Source organism: Aptenodytes patagonicus, chromosome 5 (genome assembly GCF_965638725.1).
Source record: "Aptenodytes patagonicus chromosome 5, bAptPat1.pri.cur, whole genome shotgun sequence".
In the NCBI taxonomy this organism is placed as follows: Eukaryota; Metazoa; Chordata; class Aves; order Sphenisciformes; family Spheniscidae; genus Aptenodytes; species Aptenodytes patagonicus.
In genome coordinates this window covers 82745346-82772345 of record NC_134953.1, presented here as the reverse complement: position 1 = coordinate 82772345, position 27000 = coordinate 82745346, and the positions used below count along the sequence as shown (strand labels likewise).

General features: G+C 37.8%; 1 protein-coding gene across 4 annotated transcripts in view; it reads right to left on the bottom strand.

Annotated features, from left to right (window-relative positions):
- Positions 1 to 27000, bottom strand: part of DENND1B (DENN domain containing 1B) — a 169851-nt gene that overhangs the window by 58544 nt on the left and 84307 nt on the right. For 2 of the 4 annotated variants that reach the window (XM_076337985.1, XM_076337986.1), the window contains 5 exons: positions 26855 to 26908; positions 23337 to 23447; positions 9184 to 9284; positions 2819 to 2864; positions 1206 to 1307 (listed from right to left, as the gene is read on the bottom strand). In XM_076337985.1, coding sequence (XP_076194100.1) covers positions 1206 to 1307; positions 2819 to 2864; positions 9184 to 9284; positions 23337 to 23447; positions 26855 to 26908 — 414 coding nt within the window. The remainder of the gene's footprint in view (positions 1 to 1205; positions 1308 to 2818; positions 2865 to 9183; positions 9285 to 23336; positions 23448 to 26854; positions 26909 to 27000) is intronic. The other 2 variants (XM_076337987.1, XM_076337988.1) reach the window with 2 other exon arrangements.

The window sequence follows — 27000 nt, the reverse complement described above, 5'->3', positions numbered from 1 at the left end:
AGTCTAGATTTTTACATCATTAACATCAAAGGGAACTGACATTAATATAATCATCAAGAGTTTTATTTCTATTGTACCAAATATATACAAATTACCAACAAAAACAAGACACAGTATGTCACTACAGCACCTTACTTTGATTAAGACAGTTTGTTTTTATGATTTACAATTTCAGAAAATGTAACTCTTTGATTTCACATTTTGATATAAATTCTTTGTGCTGCCAACCACTTGTGATAGCTTGAGCATCTATAACTAAATAATCGAAACAGTGGTTTCACAATGATATTCTTTTAGAACTCAATTGGGAAAAACAAGGTAAGTGAATTTTGTGACTATTTAAAATGTTATACAGAATATGTTCCCCTATAGGCAATAAGAAAAAAAAAAAGGGGGGGGGACGGGGGACGGGGGACGGGACACCCTCTGCAAGATCAAAGTCCAGAAAGAACTGGCACTTAATTTATCATCCTTTACAGACAAAAGACAGTTTTTGTCATTTCAAAAGGATCAGATGTCTTTATGACAAACTGGGTTTGCAGTTTAATTTACAAATAGAATTCTAAGTAAGCAGTCTTTGCTCTGCCAAAGCAAATGACAAACAGTATAGGTTTTCATTCACGCAGCCCTCAGCAGGATAGAAGAGATTAAAATAAAACTGAAATAATTTAGAGAAAACAAATAAATGTTTCAGAAACTTGAAGAAGATCAAAGCCTGAATTTTCTGACCCCAACTGTACAAGCATTTCTTATTATATTGACCAGTGCCATCAGATCATTAATTAAAAGGAAAGCGCTGGCAGGTGGCAGGGAAGCAGAAGCCGATAATTGGCCCCCTTCTTCTTTTTGCCTTCAAAAACTCTCTCGTTCTTTTGCAAGACATGCCACTAGGCAGACAGAAATGCCTACTTTGTAATATAATGATTAAGATGAGATGAAGAGACTCTTGCGTTTAAAGCAGCTATGCCTAATGAATGCAGCTAGCTTTATAATTATGATCCTACTTTTACAATAAGGAATATGATGTTCCATTCAACATCTCCTCAACTGTCAAAAAGGTAAAAATCTCAAATACAGGGGTCTACACTTGGTGCTTTTCACCCCCTTATTCCTTTCATAGCAGTTAGCAAAACCAGGCAAAAATAACTACTAGTAATTTAAGCATCTATACAAGAAAGAAGGAATGAAATATCTGTAAGACTCACCACTTCACCAGGTAGGTTGTTCAGGTCATTAAAAGGGGTTTCTAGAGTGTTTGTGTCAACATTTAGCAAAACCACATCCTCCAGTGATCTATTTTTTACTCTCTGTTAAGAGGGAAAAAAAATAGTAGAAAAGCATTTTACTATGGCGTCCTCCTGAAGTACATTTTTATTATAATGTGCTAGATTAGAAACGATGATTTTACAAAGGACAATAATGGCAAAGCCAACGTTTTGAGCTTTAGATGTAGGATTAGTGAATTAGATGCAGGATTCAGAGTAGCTTTTAAAAACACTCCCTCTTCATCAAACAGTAAGGTTACATTAATAATCTCTGAAATACAAGCATATTCAAGAAATGAATTTCTGAAAACCATGATTTACACAAAACAGTTAAATATATTGGAACTATACATATAACAATGTTTCATTCTCCGATATTTGTGAAAGATAGGATGTTAATCATATAATCAGATGAAAAACAGAGAAAACTAAGTAATTATTTGCAGATTTATTTAAGTCCCAGGCATGTGATGTCTACTAGTATTATAGAAGAATGGATGAAACAATCTTTCATCAATGGACTTGATTAGCAGCTAAGAATTAAGCAATTTGTTCCTTTCAGGAAAAAATGATAGAACTCTTTTCTATATGGTCCTACAATAATACATAATAGCGCGGTCCAGGAAATCATTCCAGAAGGAATTGAGGGACTTATTTTTCAGAGCAAGCCTTCCTGTTCCATTATTTTCTGATGGAATAAGGAAAAAGATCCTAGTCAAGATATTACGATCAATGTATGCAGATCATAAGAACTTGATTTCAGAGAACAGAAGGCTACGCCTAGAGTTAAGAAGGCAGCTCTTTTTTGGAAACACAAAAGTGCTAGTGGCTCAGACTGGGGGAGAACCCACCTCATCAGCTTAGCAAATGTGAATTGGTCCTTAGAAACTGCTTTAGCAAACTGTAAATCAAATAAAGTTCCCAAATCAATTACCTACTCTGCATGATAATCAGACTACACATGAAGGCTTAACGGTGTCATCAAATGCTTATGGAAAGAGGCAAAGCTATTTATGACCCAGCTATTGCTTACCGCTTCGGTGAGTTCTATTCTTTTGTTGTATGTTTAAATCTGAAACGGCTACCTCCCGTTTTTTGGCAAAAAATACTCATTTCTAAATTAAGAGTTATGAATGTTATAGGATGAATGTTAGACTCAGATTTTCAGAGGGACAGGCACGTAAATCATCTGGGAAATCAGAACGATGCTGAATTCTGATTGATGGCGATTCCAAAATAAATTTTAACTGTTCTTATTATTGGGAAAATCTGTTGCTGAACCACTAAAAAAGGCAGGAAAAAAAGCTATCATTGAGCTGTTAAATAGACACAGAAACAAATCATGATGTAGAGCTTATGTGTCTCCATAAAACACTTCAAAAGTAAGATTTCAAAGGAGGGACATTTTTTACTTTGTAAAGCATCTGAAGCTTAAATTTTGTAATTCCCTGCTAATAAACAGGGATTCTTTCTGAAGCATTTCTATTAAAATTACCATTTATGGCACACACACCTCATGCTTACCAGTATGCAGAAGTGTACAGTAAACTTACCTCTATTAAGCTTAAGTGGACGCCAATTAGATAAGGCATCGGTGCACTGAAGAAAAAAAGTGGAAAAAGTCAAATTATTGTTTTCAGTACCAACTACTACAACATTTGTGGAGCAAAAAAAATTTGAAGTCTTGGCACATACAGTCCCTAGTTAACATTCACTGTTTAAGCCTGTATTAAATTTACACAGTTGCTACTGAAATTTTTACTAGACAAGGGAAATTTTTTTTTTTTTTTTTCACTCTGCAGTAAAGATGGCCACAAAATAAAGGACACTGTTCCTAACTATGGAAGTATGAGCGAGAAGACGTGTAAGGCTTGCTAACCTGCTTGCCATACCTAGTTACAATAACCAACCATACTGTATGGCAGAGCTAACCTAGCGGATGTTCCAAAAGTGGTGTGTCTCTAGCATGACAATGGTTTTAAAACACCATTCTGGAGAATATGGTACCATTTAACATCACCACACTGCAACACAAACATCATCACAAACGCCAGTTTTGGTTCTGAATGTGCTTCTGAAACCCTTCCTTGGTGGGCATTTGGAAGCTGTATAATATCCTATTTAACGCAAGATAGTAAACTTCTCATTTCCAATTTGAGTAAGACAAGGAACTATATTCTCAAAATAAAACAAATATCCACACAAAGCCTCTGGAGTGCGACCTCTTGCAGCATGCAAGCAAGAAACTGAATTAGTCAGGCTAATTTATCATGGTGTCGTGGTTTAACCCCAGTCGTCAACTAAGTACCACACAGCCACTCACCCTCCCACCCCCTGTGGGATGGGGGAGAGAATCGGGGGGAAAAAAAAGTAAAACCTGTGGGTTGAGATAAAGACAGTTTAATAGGACAGCAAACGAAGAGAAAATAATAATGATGATGATAAAAGAATATATAAAATGTGATGCACGATGCAATTGCTCACCACCTGCTGACCAATGCCCAGCCCGTCCCCAAGCAGCAATCACTGCCCCCCCAGCCAGCTTTCCCCCAGTTTATGTACTGAGCATGACGTCCCATGGTATGGAATGTCCCTTTGGCCAGTCTGGGTCAGCTGTCCTGGCTGTGCCCCCTCCCAGCTCTCGTGCACCTCCTCGCTGGCAGAGTATGGGAAGCTGAAAAGTCCTTGACTAGTGTAAGCACTGCTCAGCAACAACTAAAACATTGGTGTGTTATCAACATTATCCTCATGCTAAATCCAAAACACAGCACTGTACCAGCTACTAGGAAGAAAATTAACTCTATTCCAGCCAAAGCCAGGACACATGGTTTCCTATAATCTTCTGTTCCTTCCTCTAGTGAATGTGTTCTGGCAACAACTGACAAAGAATATACTCAGTATGCAGCGCTGAAGGGAAAAACCATCCAATGACCATCACACTTTTGGGTACTGCAAGATTACTAAAAATATTCACTCCAGAGAAGCGAGCAATAGATAGGCTGGTTTAAGCAACTCCGTGGGAAAAGAAATACTACGGGAGTAGAGAGAAAAAAAACTAAATAAAAATAATCTCTGAAAAATAAATGGAAGGTAAGATGACTTATATGAATTTACACAGATAGCTGACATACAATAATTTCTCCCATTGTATTAATTCGATCACAGATCTGAGCCACTGGCACTGACTGATTGGCAATTGACGTCCTGAGGCCCGGGGAGAGGCCTCACTGCATCAGTTCACATGGCCACATCAATTCGGTCCCAACTCTGGGAGCAAAAGTAGCAATTCTCACCTGCCTGTGACTGCAGCCAGTTTTAGAAAAATCTGTACACGCTATGGATTAGCCAATTGCTCTCATTAACAATGTCCCACAGGAGAGGATCGATTAAAAAAACAAACAAAACAAACAAAAAAAAACCCCACACCAAACAAAAAAACACCCAAAACCCAGACTGACTGAGGCCAAAACAAGCTTTCATCATGTTTATACTATCAAAATACAGGTTTGCTGAGACTGCAAACTGTCATGGCTTAAGGTTTCTAGGCAATGGGGCTTCCAAAAGGGGAAATGGAGACCCCTATGTCCCCACACATCTTTTTCTTAGCCCAATACTGAAAAATTTTAGTACCTCCTGACAACTTCATCCAGGCTAAGGCCTTATGCCTTTGTGGACTGAACACAAGTTACATGGAATCATAAATGGGTGCCCCGCCAGAGCAGACACGCATTTATATTCAGTGAGGAATCAGACAGCTTTAAAACACTCTATAATTTTAAGAACGCTTTATACTGTGTAACATATTTAACCAAGCCAATGAGAATGACTATGACTGACATGTAACTGAGGATTCTTCTGCTGAATATGCAGCAAAATAGATCCTCAGGTTCATCGCATCAGAGTTATCTTAGCGTTACAAATAACGTGAACTGAAGAAACTACGGTGAAAACAAGCGCAGTATCATGTATGCATTTTATGCACACTTGTTTTCTTGTACACGACACTGTTCTAGCAGCTTCACCAGGCCTGTACTGACTTAAAATCGCTGATGATTTGCTCCATTAATAAGTCCGTCATTAAAAAGGGTAGTGTGTAGCTCTTTCCTATAGAACAAAGCAACAGCTACCTCATTTCAATTTTGAGAAGTTAACAGAATAAAGGTACAAAGCTAATTAGATAAACACATCTTGAAAATGCATGAAATAAAATTTGCAGGTATGGGAAGTCAATTTGATCATTTTCAGCAAAGAATGAATTTTATTACTGCTGGATTCTGAAGCCTTAACAGCAGAGGTTTGTAATATGTACATGAAATTGCTTACTATGATACTACTGGGAGCTGCTATATAGTTTTTCTCTTGCTTATGCATGTTATTACCAAAAAATGTTATTAATCTACAGTATCATTGCCTAAAATAATTACTGTTATGCAAAACATGCACGTTAATTGGAAAATAATTGTCCATTCTCACAAAAACAGGGATGCATATATCCCAATTCAGAAGAGACCAAATCTCATAAAAAGACATGTTGCAATTGTAACTTGAATTTTCTAATTGCATTATATTCTTAGCAGAGCATCAGTAGAACAGATGCTTTATCATCCACAGACAAAATACTGTCATGCATTCTTTTACCAGGGACTTAGTTTGCCAAGAAATTACACAGAAATTTGATGAAATTAGCTTTCTCCTTTACAAAAATTAATTTTATTCAAATATAATTACTATATCAATGCTCAAACTTAATTTTTGTAAAAGCTTTCTTGAAAGCCAGCTACCTACTGGGCTAAGTACAACAATATCTTTTTGCCTACTTAAATGTAGAAAAGAAATAAAGTCTTAAAAATATTCAGAAAATTCAATTTTTTAGTAACTATGCCGTGTTTTCTTTCTCTTGAGCTAAAATGGAAATTACTTTCAGTGCTTAATATTCTGCTATCTTTTAGAAAAAGAAATTTATTATCTTTTCTTTTTTGGATGGTTGTTCCAATTCTCACATTGGAGTTCTCGTAATGGAATTCGAGGCCAAGATAAGCTACGTGGGGGGAAAAAAGCATCCTGAAGTACATAAAGACACAGTACGTTCACACACTGAACCTTGCAAGTTCTCGTAACCTGGCCAAGCCTGACAGCATTACAGTCCACACCGATGCTCAGTACCGGTGGGCTTGGACTACTTTAAGAACATCCGTTACATTATGTCTAAACCCAGTCTGTGTATCAGGTTGCCTGATAGAACCTAAGAGGCTTTTTGATTAAAAAGGCAAGTGGAAGAATTTAAATAATTTTTTTAATATAGATCTGTTTTACTCAAAGATACATTTTTCTTTTTTCATGCCCACAAAATGTACCAGCTGAGCAGCTTATGTAATTTATCAAATTCTAATCCCCACAGAATTATATCATTTATCTTCATGAAATTTTGAAGATATATAGTCCAATTGAAAAAAAAAAAAATTGTGGATTTCTCTCAAAATACGTTGGATGATTATCATGCACAGAAAGGTTGCAGGATCAGGGCCTATATTTAAACTAGTAGATTTAAATGTATTTTATCTTTGTTTAGAAGCGGTCTTACTCCCTTGGAACGAACAAAATTATCAAACTGATAATCCCCTACTTCATTTATTTGAATACCATTTCAGAAAAACCCTAAGAAAATGAGAGTTCATGGGAGACATCCCAACAAAGTCCAAGTGAAGCAATGACAATGTGGTTTCTAGCTATGAAAATACATGTTAAGCTAAAAGGAAAAAAGGCACTTTTATAAAAAGAACTTCGCTCTACCAAAATGAAAATACAAAAAAGAATTAGAAAATTATTTTATTAATTTTAAATTGACATGACCCTCTTGGACTTCACACTAGGTCTGGCATAAACTTTGACCTTATGAATTCATCAAGATTTTCTAATTTGATATATCATATACCTATGAGGAAAATATTTATTCACTGTTAATACGCCAAAACATGAGGAAAGCTAAGTATTTTATGTGTTTTTATTACACTATTCCAACCTGCCTCACAAAAGAACCATTCAAACCAGACATGAGCAGACAGAGAAATGTAAATGAACAAAAATCTGAGTTAAAAGGTCTGAATTATAGTTACTGTGGTAAATTCATCAGTTGTGCACTTCCTTTCATGAACTTCGTGTCTCCATTTGAACACCTCTAAAAAAAGGGAAACTTCCCCCCCCCCACTCTATTGTACTACTGTGGAAAAGAAAAAGGGATATAAATGAGTTTCACAAGTTTAAGAAACTCCATGCTTCTTTTTAATGAGTAAAAAAAATTCTCAGGTCACGCCATTATGACCTAGAATCTCAACTATTATCATCATCACAAGAAGCTGTGTACAGCATCTAACATTATTATTTCGGGAAACATTATCTGTGCTTAGGAGAGGAAATAAAAAAAAACTTCTAGTATTCAGGATGCACTCTGTAGGGTACAGCTTGAATAAAGGTGCTGATCTACCTTCTGAGAACAGCATTTATGGATGATACTGAAGAAATTACAAAGCCTCTGGCAGTAAGCTCAAGTAATACAAAAACTAAACAAATACATCCAAGCTCTACCCCCATCTTGGTGCATTTTATCAAAGCCAGGACGAAAAACAATTAGGACAGAGTTTCTTCAAAAGAAAACTATCATTAAAGATGAAAGGCTTAGCTATAGTTGAAAGTAAAGGGAGGAGTGGGAGAGTATTTGATTTCCTTTCAAAAACAATAAATAATATACATATGAAGTATAGGAACTATCACAGAAAAAGATATACTATGGGCAAATATTGTGAACTTGAGGAAAAACTATCAAAGAGACTTAAGGAAACATAATGAGAATTTCTTTAAAAACAAGAAGTTCAACAGACTGAGTGGAGTTCAATGGAACATCAATATTTATAGGTTCCAGAAGAAAAACAAAACAAAGTCCAGCAAACATACAAGCATAATTTATTTCTGTGAAGAAAAACATTAGTAACAGAAACACAGATTTATGTTGGTAGGCATCTGGCTTGGACTCGGGTTTTATATACAATAACAATTCCTGATCTCTAAAATGGCTTTAAATGGTTCATTTTTCCACCACAGACCCATAGGGTCTAGTTAAAGTGAAAGTCTCCAGGGATGGATACTCCTGTTTTAGGTGCTTTAATGGAAACTCTCATTTGGTATCTCTGGCACTACTATGAATAAAAGAAGGTAGATCTCTTCTTAGCCTGAAATCTTAAAACACAGACATGTGGAAACATCATCCCTGGAAGGATCAGAAGTGACTCAAAAAGTCATTCTTCCTTGTTCAACTTAAAAATTTGCCAAAACCACGAAGTCTGTCATTTGAACAAAAACACATCAGAAGCAGAATTCTTATAATGAAAATTTTGGAAGTACCAAAAGGAGATTTTAAGCTCTTTTGGGAAGGTGTTGGATAGGATCCTGAACCTAGCTGAGTCTAAAATACAAATATTAAATCATATTAAACCTAAGGAAGACATTGATGCCTACTAACGTTTGATTCTGGAAAAACTGATCAGTTTTTTTCTGAATGCTTCTATCAGTATCATTTATCTCAAGTTAAAATAAATGCCAAATAAAAGAAAACTGTAACACAGCCGCATTTAAATTACTGAATGCATTCTCTAAAAATAAAACAGGAACAGTTATTATAAACATAGTTCTAAATGCTGCATTGAACGTAATCAGCACTGTAATTCAAGGTACCAAATTCAAACACCACGTAAAGGCATGCTGAAATATCTCTATTCAAGTCATCATTTAAGCATTGGCTTAAGTGCTTTCATAAACTGGATCCTGTATATTTAGTCACATAAGTAATTAGTGTTTTCATCAGTTACTTAGAATTACAAGACAGGTAAGAATCTTAGAAATGGGGATAACAGGTTAGCTGTCTTACCAGCAGTAGTCCAGAAGATGTGGAGGAAGCACTGGGATGTAAATGTGTTGCCAATACATTGGATATAACAATGCAGCTGATGCATGAACACAAGCAGTTAACTAAAAATAAACACACACAGAATTGGCAACAAAAAATATGAATAAAAAGAAAATACAAAACCTTAAATTAACTTTTAGACACGTAAGAATCTTAACCTCCCCAAACCACCTATTATAGCATTTTTTAATTACTTTTAATTGCTTAAATACATCTATGAAGAACGCTGACATACGTATACAAGTACAACGTTTGCAAGAAGTCAGACTAACGAGTCAATTAAAAGTTAGCCCTGCTCAGCTATTTCCTTGAAAACAAGAAAATAAACATGCACTACTTGATGTTTATCAAACGTGAGTACTGCCAAGAACACACAAAACTCGAGCGTACCCCAGCTGCACTCAGCTCCGCTGAGCAGGAAAGACTCAGGGGAGTTTTTTGGTCCACGTTTCTGCTATTTGGAACAACTGGAATTGATCTGAACATGCATGAAGCCGCAGCAGAGCATTAAACTCAGGAGCAGGATTAATTGCTGTTTGTGTCACTATCTTGATTTCCAAACCACCTTTAAAAAAATCTGGTGAATATTCCCTATGACAGCAAAGCAACTTTATTACAATTTTCCAAAACTCCCTTCCCAAAGCAGGGACTGGCAAGTCCGGCACCAGCATCACCAGAAAACGAAGGACTCCTTGACCAAGAAAGGTGGTGTTACAATCTGCTTACCATTCAAAACGTGTTTTTCTAAAACAAGCGAACAAACAAAAAACCAACACAAAAAAAACCCACCCACCCCACCCCACAAAAACAATCTATGGAATTGATTAGAAACATGGTCTAGTTCACTCCTCGAGTGAACAAAATAATCTGCAACACCGAAAGAATTCAAATTTGATATATCAAATACCACTTTGCTATCAGTGAGTCACTCAAATTTATTTATTTGATTATGCAGCCACAGAGTTACAACAGAAAGTAGAAAACATCAAGACTGTTCAAAATGAGGTAGCCTATATCCAGTAAATAAAACACTACAAACCCCATAAAATAAAATTTAAAAAATTAAAAAAAGGGAATGCCCCACGTAGAAGACACCAAGCTTACGGAAAAAGACAAGACTGTCCTAATGTTTTCTATTACAACAAAATTACTATCTGAGGTTAACTTGGTAATAGTGCTGTTTATTAGACATGTAATTTTACAGTAACAAAACGAAGAGCTAAAAATAAAATGTAAATCCTGTCCATACAGCAAGTGCTAAAACATTACGGATTTTACAGGGGGAAAAAAACCCTCTTTGTGGAACAGATCAGCAGTTAAAGCTTTCATACCCTAGCTGTCTTGGACATTTAGACTTGTAAATAAAAATTATACTGTAATTTTGTACATGTATTTTTACACTAAAAATGAAAAAAAAAAATTATAAGACCATTGCATCAGAAATCACAGACAATTACAATTTGTGCAGCATAGTTTGCTCAGCACTCAGATTAATATAACACGATTAAATATGGAAAAGAAGAGGGTCTGAAAGCTCCTGAGGGATATCATTAGAGCAAATTGCCAAAGAATGAAACATGAGCCAGTCAGGAGATTCTGGAAGCTGCAGTAGTACCAAGGGACTTGAATGTTCGACAGTTGGAGCTTCAGTAATGTGTGAACTGCAGGTTAAGGTATCAGGAGACTCTGTTCACTGACACACAGAATGTCACTATTGACCAGCGAACTGCCCGAGCCTGACAGCTACACTACAGAAAGCCAAGTATATCATAATTCCGTATTTAAACTCTTCGTTTCAGATTAACATCTCGGTTTTTAGCTTTACATCAAACCTCTGCAATTACTCTCATTTTAGACTTATAATAATGGCTATTTTAATAATTACTGTGTTGTTACTAAGAATTAATTAATTTGGGAGAAGAAATAATTGAGTATCTTATCCCTCTTCTACACAGTGGGATTTATGAGTTTTATTTCCATATTATCTCTCTCTGTAGTTTAACTAACACTACTGATAGCGCAGTCAAGCTCAGTATCATGGTTTTTGCTCTTTTACTCAAAATGGACGTGGAATTACTAATTAGCATGTCCACATACTATTGTACATAGTATATAAATTTCAAACCGCAACTACCTATATAAAAATTAGCATTTCATGTATTTCAATCACAGGCTGAAATAAAGCTGAGCATACAGTTATACAGGATATCCCCCAACGTATACAGCTGCCTCCTCCTCCTCTTAATAGGCATTCTTAAATTATGAATTAAGATGACTATACTATTTGCATGAAGAAATATTTTCCTATCTTATGCATATGTCTGTGTTATATTTTAGTTCCCACTTTTACAGAGGAAGTGGATAATTCCTTAAAAACATCTGAAGTTTTATTAACTCTCATTTTACAATCTATGTTTTAGTGTGGCACTCAGACTGGCATCTATTTAACATTTGTAATTAAAAAAAGTCTACTAAATTTTAGCATTTCTAGCAGGAAAGGTAAAGATTCGATTACTTACACATCAAGGTTTTGCTGTACTGTTCCTTGCTTTTCTATTTAATCACATCTTAATGTAACATCTTATTTAAACATTTCCATCTATGCTGCTGCAGTAGGTTTCCAAACATTTTAGTATGGCATGAATATGTTTTATAGTTTCCTGTTGTATACAGCCTGTAATACAAGCAGCTATGGGATTCTGTTGCTCTTCAAACTGTGTGACATTTTAATACTCTGCCAACTCTGCCTTTAAGCAAATACTGGTAAGATAATTAAGGATTTCATATTAAAAATTGCACACTTTCTGGCAAATTCTCTTTTTGCCTTTTTTACTGTTTCAACAGTGACTGCATTTCTCAAATGCATTAGCTATTTAAATAACTTACCTCTTGAACTGACATATTCACTCTTCTAAATAGAATGGGGACTACTGCAAATCTTGGAATAATGCTGCATACCTTAAGTAACCAGACAGTTCAAGAGATCTGAAGAGCATTCGGGGACGAGGTAGAGCCCGACTGCTTACATCGGAACACAGAGGTCTATAAAGGCGACACTGGATTTGGAGGGGTATCTGATAGCATCTGCGCTTGGGAGCGGAGCCAGGCAGAGCCCCGGCAGGCACCCTGCCAAATGCTGAAGGAGGAGATGGTACGGCAGAGAGCACAGCACAAGCTCCTAGGTGCAGAAATGAGCATCTGTTGCTTGACCAAGTGGTGAGATCTTTTGCAGAAAACAATTCTTTATGCTATTTAGGGAAAAAGGCCTTCGCATGGAGCCTGTCTGTTGATTGCTATCTATTCCAAAAGGAATTATTAAGATCCACCTTTTAAAAAAAAAAACCCAACAAAAAACTAAGAAGATAAATGTCACAGATCAGAAAAATCTCTTTTTCAAGACAGGTAATCACTATCCTAAATTATCGTGAAGTCATCTTCAAGGCTGTATAAAACCTTACCTATTTTGCCAGCGACAACTGGAGATTACATCAACTGTGAACTGTGATCCCCTTTACAGATAAGCTTGTATATATAAGGTGAAAGCATCTGTCCAATAAAATTAGCTATATAGTTATGTATACACACAAATATATCGTTGCTCAACTCTGCAGTTTGCTAAAAAATTCTAAATTATAGCAGAACAGTGCTGCAGAACCTAGTTACTGCAAATCTGATAGTTTATTACATGTTTTGAGGCAACAAATAATGTTGAGACATCCTCCTGTAGTCCACTGCACTGGAAAAGACCTACCAGAGTTGTGTTTCTATCCATAATAAAATGGGCGGGCAGTTTTTAAGTAAAGTTTTTGTCTGTTGAAACCCATTTGTCAATATCGAACAGAACTTTTAATATTTCTGCTTCCAACAATTTTTATTTTTTAGACTGTTTTTCTCCATTTCAAAGAACGTCTTCTAGTTTAAACAACTTTTATTTCAAAAATAAATCTAATTATGGTTTTAAAATTCTTTGAAATAATGTGGGTTTAAATTACATAAACATGAGTCAATTGACTTGAACTAGTTAAAAAACAACTTTTAACAAAAAATTTCAATGTTCAACCCTGTAGTAAATAAACAAATTTAATTTGAAAGCCCTAGCATTTGCATTGGACATAAAAAGAAGTTTCCTGTCCCATTCTATCAGTAGTGAATTTACTAACATTACTGTGTACAACTGAAAGTTTCGGTCTATTTCTGATCTCTTCTGATAAGACACTGCAGCCGGCATCACCATGTAAGCTTTCATCACCCTGCAAGGAAAGTATGTGGTGTTTTCTCCAGAGATTTGTAGTGATTCCGGTAAAATAATTTTATCTTTGTCTCCTGAAAAAAAAAAAATGCTGGAACTATATGCCTGGTGATAATACAGTCTGTCCAAATAGTGGGAGACCACGTTACAAAGTTTGTCAGCAAAATTCGTTATCGAGTGACAGTAAATTGATTACTCCCAAATCCCTGCAAGACTGAAATAATGCACAAATCCTAGAGAATGAGTTACTTTCCACCTTATGCCAATAAGCAGCCACTTGGGAAGACTGTTGTTCAAAATCTACGCACTGCTGAACAGGAACAATCAGGAAAAGTTTTAGTACAAGACTTGATCAAAGCAGGTTTACCTGCTCCTGGGAACATGAAGAGTGTGGCTCCTCCCTGTCCCTCACGCAGATGCAGTAATTCTGATGTGTGTATCTGCTACCCCAACGCTCACTTCTACCAATGAACCCTTCTACCCTGGATTTCAAAGGGACTGGCCCCTTTTTCTTTTCTTTTTTTCTTTTTCCCCCTCTAATTTTAGTTTTTGCTAAAACACTGTGACATGTCTAGAGCCGTACTACTTCAACTGAAAGATTTTCTGCAGACTCATACATTATGCTTATTTGATACCTATTATTCACATAATTTCAATGAGTAACATGAAAATAATTATTCTGTATCCTGCACAAAACTTACCTGGCAGTTACTTTCTATCTATATAAATTATTTTCTTCAAAGCCTTTTCTATAACCAAAGGTTATAGAGAGAAAAAGAGAGGCAGAGCATAGGTGGCAAGACTTGCACACAACTAGAAACACACAAACTAGAAAGACAGAAACTGATTAGCAGAATCTTGTCAGAAAGCCAAAAACAGCAACAGAAGTTAGACAAAATGCTAAAGTAAAATTAACCTGTGATACCGTACAACCTTTCAAAATCTACTGTAAGCAACTAAAGAACTACTGTGATAAAACCATTTCCTGAAAAACCCTCAAACGCTGTCAATCTCTGTCAACACCATGTCCAGAAATGGGTACTGGTGTGCTCTCTCCCTCCTCCCTCACAGTCCCATTGGGCCAAAGAACGACTTCCCACCCACTGCCTTGACCACACATATGTTGAAAGATGCCAAAGATTCTGTTTATTTATCTCATCTACTTATTAATACCTATAGCAATAAATTGTAGGGGACGGGTCACCATTTTGCCACAGCTCCAGTAGCTACCATCAACCTGGACCAACTCTTATTGCCGTTACCCCGATACTCCCAGTTCACGAGAATTACTGAGAAACCACTATCCGCTTCCTGAAAGGGGAACAGTCGTACAGGTGAAAGGAAGCCTCTCCTCTACGTTATTACAACTCCTATGACTACCAGCTTTGTTAGAGGGGCATCCATGTCCAAATCTTGTTTGATCGGGAATGAGATCAGGCCCCAAACCCGTAACAGATACTTAATGGTTGCTAAGACCTACCTTCCCATTCAAGAAATGGGTGGGGGAAGACTGCCGGGGAGTAAAAGTGGGAAGGGAGCCCTTGCTTTCGCCAGTTTACAAGAGAGTTTAAATCGCTTCCCAGCTCTAAAGAATAAAAAGTCGGACTAAATCATACACTTAGTCCATTCTGCTGGCATTGGTGAGAAGTCAGAAGTCACTGATGAAAAAAAATTGAGCAACAAAAGAACAGAATATACTGTCCAAGCCACAACATCCAAAGCCACTTCTTACGCATTTCTTTAATTTAGCTCCTGGCTAATTTTTTCCCCATCTGCCATCCCCATAATCTTTAAGAAGAAAAAGAGGGGGGACCTTAAATGAGCCATATGCATTTTCCTCCTGTGGGCAAGATGAGACCCCCCCAGCTCTCCTCTCTCACAGAAGGGAGAGAGGGGAAGGGCAATATATTTCCAGTCCACAGATGAAAATTTTAACTTTTTCCATTATGAAAATTAAATGTGAAGAAGAAACACTAATATAAAAAACTTATTGTTTCCTGGGTTTGGGGGTGGGGTGGGGTTTTTTTGTTTTGTTTTGTTTTTCAAGTATTATTCACCTCCTTTTATCATTATTTCTGGGGGAAGGAAAGGGAAGAGAAGAGTGTTATTCATCAATTTGACAGCACTTCATATACAATCAATTTCATTCTTTTCTTGCAATTCTTGATTCACAAGGCAGCATTATGGCATCATTCTTGTGCATTAGTTTGGAAAGGAAAAGAAAAGACTGCAGACACGGTTTGTTCCTTGCCTATGGCTCCAGGAGTGACATGCTTCCCAATAATGGAAGCTGAGCAGAAAATAAAATTGAAGTGGTAGTAGACAGGTGAGCGCTCAACAAGGAATACCACTGGCATACTGTGCCTATACTAACGACCTACACGCACTTTTATAGATAATCAGATGTACCTATATAACAAAGTAGGTGTGGGTGGCATAGAAAAAGCCACGTAACTTGATTCAGTTACTCAATTTCTTCATCCCACAAAGGTTTTAAGTATTTTTCATAAGTTGAAAATGAAACTTTTGGAAGTTAGTCGTCAGCTTTTATCCCTAACATGTTACAGATTAGGTCAACTAACAGGTCTCTTCTGATATTCGTTTATCCTACAGTAAAGTAATTATGCTTCTTTATGTCATCTGTTCAATAATTTCAGTTTCCTCATATTTCTTCATTTCATCTCTGTAACATTCTTGATAATTTATTTTCATTTTGACATTCATTTATTTCCTAATGTCTTTATCTATTCCTCTCTCACAAAAACACAGAAGAACAAAAATATATACATCTTTTTGTCCCTTTTCCTGACCGTCTCCTGACACCCCCTTTCCTCCCTCCTTTATTTTATGACCTGTCTCCATGGAGGAAGAGCCACCCTCCCATAAAATAAGGGAGTTCTGCAAATGTTTCTCACTTCTGAAAAGAGAGTTTCCAGGAAAATAATTTTTATTAACATTTCCTCCCCCAGAGTAACTCCATGGTATGTTCTTCTGCCATACACTAATTAAGAAGCAGCAGGGAACAGCTTCCTTGTGAATAGCTGACAGACAACTTATTTACTGCGAGCAAGAGTAGAGATAACCACTGACTGTTATCGTTTGTCTCGTCATTGGTGAATTTTGGAAAAAAAGAGTGATAAAGCAGCAGTGACCATGAAAAAGGGGAAATCTTGTGATAATGGCACAGCAGAACAGAGAGCTGGTATTACACTCACACACCATTCAGTAACTCGTCTCCACATCTTATGCTTCATATGACCACCAATGACTTAAGCGGTACTTTTTTTAGGGGGTGAGACAGTTCTGGTCAACAGAATACGGACTCTTTCACTTCCAGTTCTCATACAGCCCAACCATAAAGGACTCAGTACTTAAAGGCTTCTCTTAGATTGCGTATGCCCACAGCAGCGCCTGCACTGGCTCTACACAGCATTTTGTTCCGGCAGTTTTTACTGAATTGCCAAAGATTATACGAATTGGAAAAAGAAACAACTTTTGCCCCAGATTCTCTTAATATTGGATTTGTTCTTTTTTCTGAAAGTGCTAATAAGCAAAAAAATTAATTTTGAAATGAATTTGTCAATCTGTCTTTCTGTCTACATGTTTTTCTTCTACAGTGTGGTTTTTTGGGTTTTGTTTGTTTAGGGTTTGCAATTTTTTTTTTTTTAATAAAACCCAGTGATATAGTTTTTCATGTTTTACATAGATGGCAGGTAATAACAATCTGCAACTGATTGTTTCCCCCTCCCCCCTCATTAGAAGAATTTTAATCATTTGTTGACCGCACATTTCAATTTCTTTTCACAAATTCTTTCACAATTATTTCTCCTAATATTATGCTGTGGCAATGGGAAAACTATTCTAAACTTCAAGACTGGGAGAGCTTTCCCGGTGTGGCTGTATATCCTAACCACATTTTGATTCCATATTGACATCCCGCAGCTTCATTGCTAGAAGTACACTCCCTACAGGGGTCCCAATGGGACCTTAACTGCACCCACAACACGCACCTCTGCCCAGTTTATCTTAGACTGCTTACACCTGAACTATTAAAAAAAAAAAAATTATTAAACACCACTCCTCATCTACTCCCAGACCAAATGGTCTAATTGGCCTAATATTCCAAAATGAATTCTAATTATGCTTCTGGGAGCTCAGTGAGTATCAGCGTAATATCTGTTCTGCCTTGCAAGTTAATGATAAATTCCCATCCATTTCTTGTTTTCCCAAGAACTAAATTTAGCCCTTGCACACTTCCGCCCACTATGTACTACATCACAGGAATTTGAGATACGAATTAAATTTAAATCTATAATTTTTTTAATTATTGGAACAGTATTATTTACAATGGATCTGCCATACACTTCATAAATACATTTTTAGATGAAATTGTGACTGCACTACAGTGCACAATTAAAATAAATCAGATGCTATAGTTCGTTTACTCAGAACTGGGAGCATCACCCTAGCATAAGGCAATGTGAGGACGTCACTAAGCTGTATGACAGCTCCCAATGCCATTATTTTCTCCAACATGGAAGGCCTGTACGGAGCCAACTGTTCCACTGTCTTGGATCCTTAGTTTGCTCCAGAGAAGTAGCTCCATAAATAACCAGCTTTGAACTCAGAAACATAAAAATACAAAAGAGGAGCCTTCTGTCTTTCCAGGCTCCACACTAACGTGCACTGTGCTCCAAAACCACATCCCAGCGATCTGGCCTACTCACAAAGCGCTGCTCGGCAGGTTTTTTAACCATATCCATGAATCTCCACATGTAAACCGCAGAGATATTTACGTGAAGTGAGACAAACAGACAACCACCACAGCTGTCTTCTGATTCAGTTCATGATATTACTGCCTTGGGACATACGGATTTTGGACTAAACTCAAGAATCTCGGATTTAGGGTCGGATGCAGGAGGAGCGAAGTGATTGAAACAGACGTGTTTACAGTAAGGGGCATTTCGCTTTCTCTAGTGGCTGGTATTACATTCTCCAAGGAGCCTCCGCATCTTCCCAGTGCCTGAGCGACCACGTGTGTGACCATACCTGAACAAGACTAACGAGGCAAGGAACATGAAGCCGCTGCTCAGTCCAACTCATTATGGCAACCGAGGGCAACTGCAGAAAGCTCTCTTTGCATATAAGCAACAGTAAAAGTGATTCCACAAATGTATGTTTGTGCGTAAATTTCTATTCAGTGCTCCTTCACCACCAATAAAAAAAAACAACTGTATCTTTTATTGACATATATGTTTGTTTTTATAGGGATCACCAAAGAAACCTACAGCCAGCACAAAGCAGAACTTCGTAACCACCGTGCTCTCAGACACATCAGACTTGTATTACCTGAAACAAATACTGGTCAAAATGGACGTAACGTTTAGACATTTGCTTTAAAGTGTAGCATCCTTTCCACCTGCCAGTGTAGGCCGCAGAAGATACACTCTAGTTAGCATATTACTGACAGGATGATGAGAAAGCTCCTGTCAGACACGGGCCAGCCGGGTGTTTGAGACAAAACGCACAGCCCCAGCTGACTAGTTAGGGAAAGACTGGTGAGGTACAATTACAGAGGCATATGACAAGCTTTCATGCTTGAGTGACTTGAGAACCGATGACATGGCTTTAAACAGCAATCCTTCTTACCTCCGGTCACAAAACAGCAATAAGTCAACTGATGCACTGTTGTAAATCATGATTTATTCCTTTGCTTTGAATACATGAGAGCGCGGTATGATGTTCTGGTAGACTACCACAGCAGGTGCACTTGGGGCCGAAACATCTAGGGCCTGCCTCCAGCATGCATAAAATCAATGCTGCAGTTCAGCCTTCCTGGAAAAGCCATCCCCAGCACTTTAATAATTTATATAAAGACTGAATTAAAAAATTATTTGTACTGAAACTCGTACAGCTCCATGCAACTAATACGAATACATGCAGATGCAGTGACGTGTGAGGAAACGGTGCTGTGCAAGAACATACAGCATGACGTTTAGGAAAGGTCTTCCTTTTACAGCTGAAGTGAAACAACTAACAGCCACCTCTGTGAATAGATCAATTCCTTTGTTTCATTCATCCTTTCATTTAATCCAAAGCCATATAATTTGTTTCTCTTTCATAGTTTACTCTTCAAAAGCCAGAAATGGTAATTTTTGCTACAAACAGATCTTACAAAGCATAATCCTCAGGCTAGCTGAATCCATCTCACTCTACCACTAAGCCTGAAGCAAGCTGTGAGGTTGGTGATAATCACATTATTAAAGTGGTTGGAAAGTCAAGCTAATAAAAGAATCAACAGTTAGGGCAAATAATGACCCAGAAGCTATGACAGAAAGGAGTGGTAGGAAGTTTCCACTTATATTTTTGGTAGTAATTGGTAGGGCAAGTAGACAAAGATCTCCACCAAAGGAGTTTTTAAAGGGGGTAAAAACACAGAAAAATCAATTTAAAGAAAGATGCAAAGAATACATAACAATTGCAAAAACCAGAGGATGCATATAAAACAAAGCCTGCTTGGACAAAATAAAATATAAGCTGACAATTGAAACACCCTCAGGATAAAATGGTACTTAGGCTTTTTTTTTTTTTTAAATTAAAAAAAACTCTACTCAACAGCTTAAAGTAGGCAACCTTCTTTTCTCTTTTTTCCTCCAAAGTAAACCTTCTTTTTAAATATAGCATCATTTTCCCCGCTTTTTCCATAACAGGACCGATCCTTTACTTGAGTATAATGAAAGCATGAAATTTATAGGGCAGAAATGCTAGACAAAATTCCTGTACATAAGTAAGTGTAGTTTTCCATTCCTGGCCCCCCACAAGAAGGGTGAGGAGAAAGTGAGTAAGGCCTTGAATTATGCCTTTTGTTATCAGTCACTGCCCTGAGATAGTGAACCAAAACAGAGCTGATAACTCAAAGGTGACATCACAACCCAGTCTTCATGAACTGACATAAACACTTGATATTCAGTTAACCCCAAAGATAAGGCACAACTCCCTTAACAGAAAGTTGTACTTGACAGCATTATTTTTGAACAAATAATCTTTTCAAGTATCAAGCTGTAATTTAGGAATATTAAAACATGACCTTTGCAACACAAAGTACCAGTCTGCTGTGTTTTGTACACAATAGTAAAACAGCACAAAGCTAGCAAATGCTAATGCCCAAATACACTCCATTTGCTTATTTGTACTATATTGCGCAATCCAACATTTTAATATCTTATGCCAAAAACACATTTAGTCATTCTTGGCAATTCAGTTAAATTCTTACAGGAGATACTGAGAAGTGTTTAATTTACTTTTTAAACTATATTGCCCTGTAAAGAAGCAAGCTTTGCATCAGTCCTGCTCTGTTTATGAAAGAGGTGAGAACTGCAGGTAGCAGTTCTCACTGAAGTTCCTGATAAGCCAGGTCTATTTTTCTGTTTTATCAGAACTCACTAGTGCAAATGAAAATTAACCCAGTCCTATATCAAAAGTGGATCCGACGTGATGTGGCAGTAATGCTAGTAGACTGAAAAAGTAAGCAGAAGAAAGTGAAATTGATGTGCTATCTCTTTTTGGACTTGACCTGCAATCTACTATTTACATTCACACCTTGGGGACATTCTTCAGGACATCCAAACGCCACTACAAATGTCTGCTACTGCTACTTATCCTTGTCCAGGAGAGTGATATAAATCATTTTCAAGTGAGGACACCATCAAGATGACTATTACTTCATGAAAAGATTTGGAATAAACAGCTGAATTTTCAACAAAGTTAAAGTTTCTCACAACCAGCATATTATATCTGTTGTTCTGTAATGACTTCCAAAGAGCTTGGAATCTGAACGCAGAAATGAGGTGGTCTAGATCAGCACAGTGTGATTCTGATACCTCCTCTTCTCTTGTCATATCATAGCAACAGAGATCAGCTGAGATGTTCAGCCTAACAAAAACAAGTCTTAAGAGGATCCAAATGTAGGCTGGGAGTACGATTCTAAATCGTGTTAAGCAGACAGACACGCGCCCACCTGCAGAATGAATCTTCCACAGGCACAGAGCTGCCGTCATGATTCCTATCTCCTGTCTACTGGAGCAGTAAAAGAGGTTTGACTGGGGCATCATTGGAGCTGAGGGTTTTTTATGGTGCATTTTTTCCTTTTTTTTCTTTTTTTCTTTTTTTTTTTTTTTTTTAATATAGCAAGCTGGGTCCCAGACTGGCAAACTGAAGAAAAAAAAAAATAATTTGATTCCACGGTTTTGCTACGTGAACTTCTACTAAGCCAGGTTCATTGAAAGGGCTTTCTCTTCAAATTCTCTTCGCCCATTTGGGTGGTCTCATTACTGTGTTGTAACACCCAATCCTTCCCCTAGCCATTTCAGGGGGTGGGGGGCAGGGGGAAGAAAAAAGTGTGATAGAATATGGAAATTTCCTAAGATAAAGTAAAATCTTTGCTGGTTAAAAATATATCATAGACTAGTAATTTGAAGATTGCTTATATTCATTCAGTATTTATTTTTCTGGCTTTCAGTTGTTCATGTGGCCTCTGCTTATATGACCCCATGTCTCCTTTACTCTCCCGTCACCATGGACTTACTTAGCTCCATATTCTGCAAACCACTGGTAAAGTGCTGTCTTCGTGCACTCCCCTAACTGCAACGGTGATTGCAGATTCAGGGACCCAACACTGTGGTGTTTTGAAAAAAAAAATAATAATAAGGCAGTCATATAATTGCTACTACCACCTAGAATTGTAAAACCTGCCAGCCTTTTATGGCGATTCTGAATCTTCTCTATCTTCGATTTACTTTTGACTCAAAAGAATTTAAAGGGGCTTTATCCACTATTTATAATCCAAAAATTCTTGCTCCTTACATGCACATGTATGTATTGGAAATCAGCACCTGCAAGACTTTGAAAATACTTATTTTTAGTACTATATCCAACCTTGTACCTATTGTTAATCTTTTTGGTAGTACAATTAGCAGTGTTCAGGAACATAGACTTGATTTTCTACCATAGAAAGCATATTAAACAAAATGTTTTATGCAGTACTGTTGAAAAAAAAAAAAGGTATTTTCAATGACTGTGCTTAACAGGCTAAAGATTCTGCATAACAAATATACTCTATGGTGAATGTTGGTTATAAAGTGACAGTCTTGTACTAATGCAAAATTAATCTTGGGAATATTTTCAAAATATACGATATTTTAAAAACCCATAAGATTCTGTGAAGAGTAAAACAAAATAACATCTGAATATTTAGGTATACTTTCAAAATGAAACACAACATTCTTTTAAGTGGTCTAAGCAGGCATAAGGCGGGGGGGGGAAAGCATTTTAATGTGGGCAGTAGCTTAAAACCTTTAATAAAAAAAAAAAATGCTATTTTGAGTTGTACGTTATTATCAGTCTGAAGAGCTGCTCCAAATCAAAGCTATTACAGTATGCACTCCCAAACCACTCTAACAAAGATGAATCTACCTATTACCAGGTTAGGATAGCAGCTATTATTATGGACCCTTGATTTCTTTCAAGTAGCTCCAATGGAATAAGCCACAAGTGAATAATAAAGATCTTATAATAGCCCTTAAGAATTCTTTTTAGGTTAGAAGGCACAGAAATGAACTCAGGAGAGTTAAAGAACTCTCATCTCTTGATAAGAAAAATAATTAACCCGACTTAATGTATCTGAGTAGGTCTTATATAAATCAGACTTTTGTACTTCAAGAGCCAGACTAAAACCATATATCAGAAAAGTATGTAGATATTGTCTTATAAGTACACATGGAACATATCTAAAACCACAAAGGTCTGCAGGTCATTTTGTGAAATGTTCAATATATCCTACTTAAAAGGAGATGTGTGAAGTACTTACAGTGCTTAGTTTGCTAGAGGTAATAATGATTCGTCTCTCATGCAACATACTGGCATAAAGTTGCAGCATGTTGTTCACATCCACAGCAACAAAATATTCAGTGAGGTTTCTCTGTTTAAATAAATAAGATGTTAACAATATAGCAACAGTAGTAGCTAAGTGGAACATTTTATATATTACTTACAAAAATTTTTTCCAATTAGTAGGTGGGGAAAAAAAACCAACCCAAAACCATGAAGGAAATCCCTTTGCATTAAAATCTGTATGCTTTAAGAATAATTGATTGGGTTTTAAAGCCAATGAAAAACTAACTTCGGTGTAAGTTATTAATATTTTGCTCATTTGATTATGCTTGTGAATTTAGATTTGCCCTTTTTTTTTTTCCAAATTTGAAAAAATATGAAATTTAGTATTATATCAATAGCACCATATGCTATTAAGGTAACCATTACCTCCAACCCAGGAACAGATCTTCCACCACTGCAAAAACTGTTCTGTCATAGCTACAGTAATAAAACTCTGCTATTTTGCTAGGCTCTCCCAAAGTCAACACATTTTATTCTACTTCAAGTACAGCAAAACAGCCTGTTGAAAAACACCAAGCTTTTGCTTGAGCTGTATGCGCCAGGACACCAGAAGTCCGGCAGCACTGGTGGAAGGTACTGGGTCCTTCCTGCAGCCACCCTTTTGGCCCCCGATGAGAATCCCACTGCTACCCCCACTGTGGGGTTTAATGAAAAGCAAAGTCACCAGCACCTCTTATTTATAGTGCAGACAACACAAAAGCGGGGGGAAAAGAGAAAAAAGCCCGGGGGGGGGGGGGGGGGGGGGGAAGGATCTCTGTGTTCCAGCTGAACTTAACAGTATTTCTGCATGGCACAGTGCCAGAGACATACAAGTTCTGAATAAGCTAAAACAGCTACCAGCAAAAATGCCTAGGAAAACAGCAAATTTTTGTAAACATCGGAGAATACCTATGAAAATATACTAATACATCCCACAACATACAAAACATTCAATTTCACACATTCATTATCGTATCTGCAACCAGAACTCTTACTCATCTCTTCTCAGGAACAACATGTCACCGAACGTTGATGTAGGAGGCCTATCAACTATATGTCCCAACCCAAGGAAATCTGAACAGTGGAACCGTTAGTCTGTACTGGATGTGGCCAAGACATGGCAGCAAGGTAATGCACCCCTGAAAAAGGCTTCAGCGCGGGGTGACCCCCCTGACTGCCAGCTCCACCACCCCCCCGGGGGCCAGGACACGGCGGCTGGCTGCGGCCTCTCCGGCTCACGGCCCTCCGCAGTCAGGGAGCGCGGCGTGGGCAGAGCTGCTGTTCACCAGCTGCTGGTTTGTCTCCTTACAGACTCCGCTATACGGAAAGCTAACTGCAGTTGAAGCCCGGATGATGATCAGAAGGTTGACCTGCATTTTGGATATACTGCAATATTAAAATAAAAAAAAATATTGCAGAGACAAACGAAGACACAAACAAAGATCCAACGGATGATCCAGTTTCATGTAAATTCAGAAATGCATTATTAATTTGAAGACACAGAGTATAGAGTTATTCTTGGTCCATGCTGCATAAGATTTTGCAGGGGAGAAAAACAAGAGCTTTAAGGCACAAACACTCCATTTAGAAAGAAACTCTGGTCTTTCAAGTGCTACTTTTAACTGATTGTCAGAGGCTGACGCACCGTGATAATTTGAGTCCAATTTACCTCGGACACCCCCTAACACTGTAGTTGATAATGGTACGCTGATTCTGTGTTGCAAAAGCTGTGGTAAAAAGAGTTTGCAATCTTGTACAGACCAATGTATCTTTGGGAGACAGTCACAGTTATTTCTGCATTACATCTGAAAAGTTACTGCCCCTGAAATATGTGAATCTTACAACAAAGAAGAAGAAAATTCATTTTATTGCTAATTTACTGTAATTACCTCACGTCTTCACTCCCTGCATGTTCTAACCCTCCATTAGTACCATACTATTTTGATTCATACTGGAAGGATGAGACTTTTATAAATGGAGTAAAAATTAATTATAGAAAGGCACCTTGAAAATTACTTTTCCTTTCTCCCACAGAATCAGAAAAATAAATCCACAGTGGCACCATCGCAAGATCCTCCATCAGCCAGAGGTCCAGAGTGAAGCTTCCCCACATTTTCTTCAAGTTGAACACATAACACACCTTCTAACCTCCAAAGCTATGTTTTATTAGAACCCCAAATAATAAGCTAGAACAAGACGATTCTTTAAAATAGAGGAATTCAACCCGTAGCCAAAACAGATGAAAATAAACATTTAAAAACTAAGCCCTGTCCTGCCCAAAGAGCCCTTGCAACAAGGGTCCTCTCTTTTACTCCTCTATCCAGCAACTTTCCGTAGTTTTCCGGGTTGCAACAAGGGCCGCGCCATCTCCTCTGGGTCCCTGGCGCAGACTCCTTTCCACCCCCGCAGAGGTACCCGCAGGCCTCCTCCCTGCTACAAGCACCCTACCGCTCCCCGCCAGCCTGGGCTCCCCCGGCTCCGCTCCCTTCCCTCGCCCGGCCCAGGAGCCGCTGCCCGCCCGGGACGCTGAGGGGCACAGCCTCCCCTCTCACCCGCAGCGCCGCGGCGGGGAGCGGGCGGCGGGGAGGCCTTCCCCACCACGCCTCGCCGGCGCACCACCGCCGCGGAGGCCGCGAGCGCACTTCTGTCACGCTTTCTGCGCCAACACCGCAACATCCACCAAGAACGAGTTCCGCGGTACCGCGTGATTTTGTACTCTGGTGAACCCCCCCAGAAGCTGAACTTTCAGGAGGAAGTTATTATTTGAAAGTGTAAAAATGCACATCTCTACACCCACACGCAATTCCAGACTTAAATGCAAGAGTGGAAAGCAGAAAGTTTCGAAGCTCTTTTATTAGATGTTACCCAGCTAAACACATCATAGAGAATGTGACCTGAGATTTCACATTTGCAGTCTACCCACAGCACCATCAAGGATTTAACATCTACAGAATGCAAGTCTTCATAAAAAAAAAAAATAATAATAACAACCATTCCTGGTGCATGGTTACCATCCAAATGTAAGCAGGTACGGCATGTTTTCAGAAAGCCTGAAACAATGCCTTCTTACACAAAAAATAGCTGCATATCTTGACAGCTGAATTTGCAGCTTAGCAGCGCAGTGTTTAAAGGGCAGGTATTCAAGTAACACGAGGTGCAGAAGCAGAATATATTTTACATAAATAATCCCAATAAATGCAAACAAGCCAAGTAATTATGAACAAAGGGTGGATATAGCAGTGGTCAAAAATGCCCTGTTAATGCTTTAAAATGGGTTAATGATGAATGCAACGGTGACTACTAGCTAAAGGTTGTAATAATAGACATCAATCATATTCTAAAAACAGTCTTGGAAAAAAAACATCTCCTATTGATAAAAGCAGAGTTCAGCCCTACCCACAGAATGAGGTTGATACTTCTCCTAAATATTTAAAAAAGAAACTGCATACTTACACTTTCAGGGATTGTTGGCAATCCAGTTATATCAGGAGTAATGAAATACGAGTGCTAATCAATGGGGAAAAATAATTAATAATTTATGCACACAGAAACCAAAAATTCCTTTTTAAAAAATCCAGCATTTAGGATTTCCAACCCCA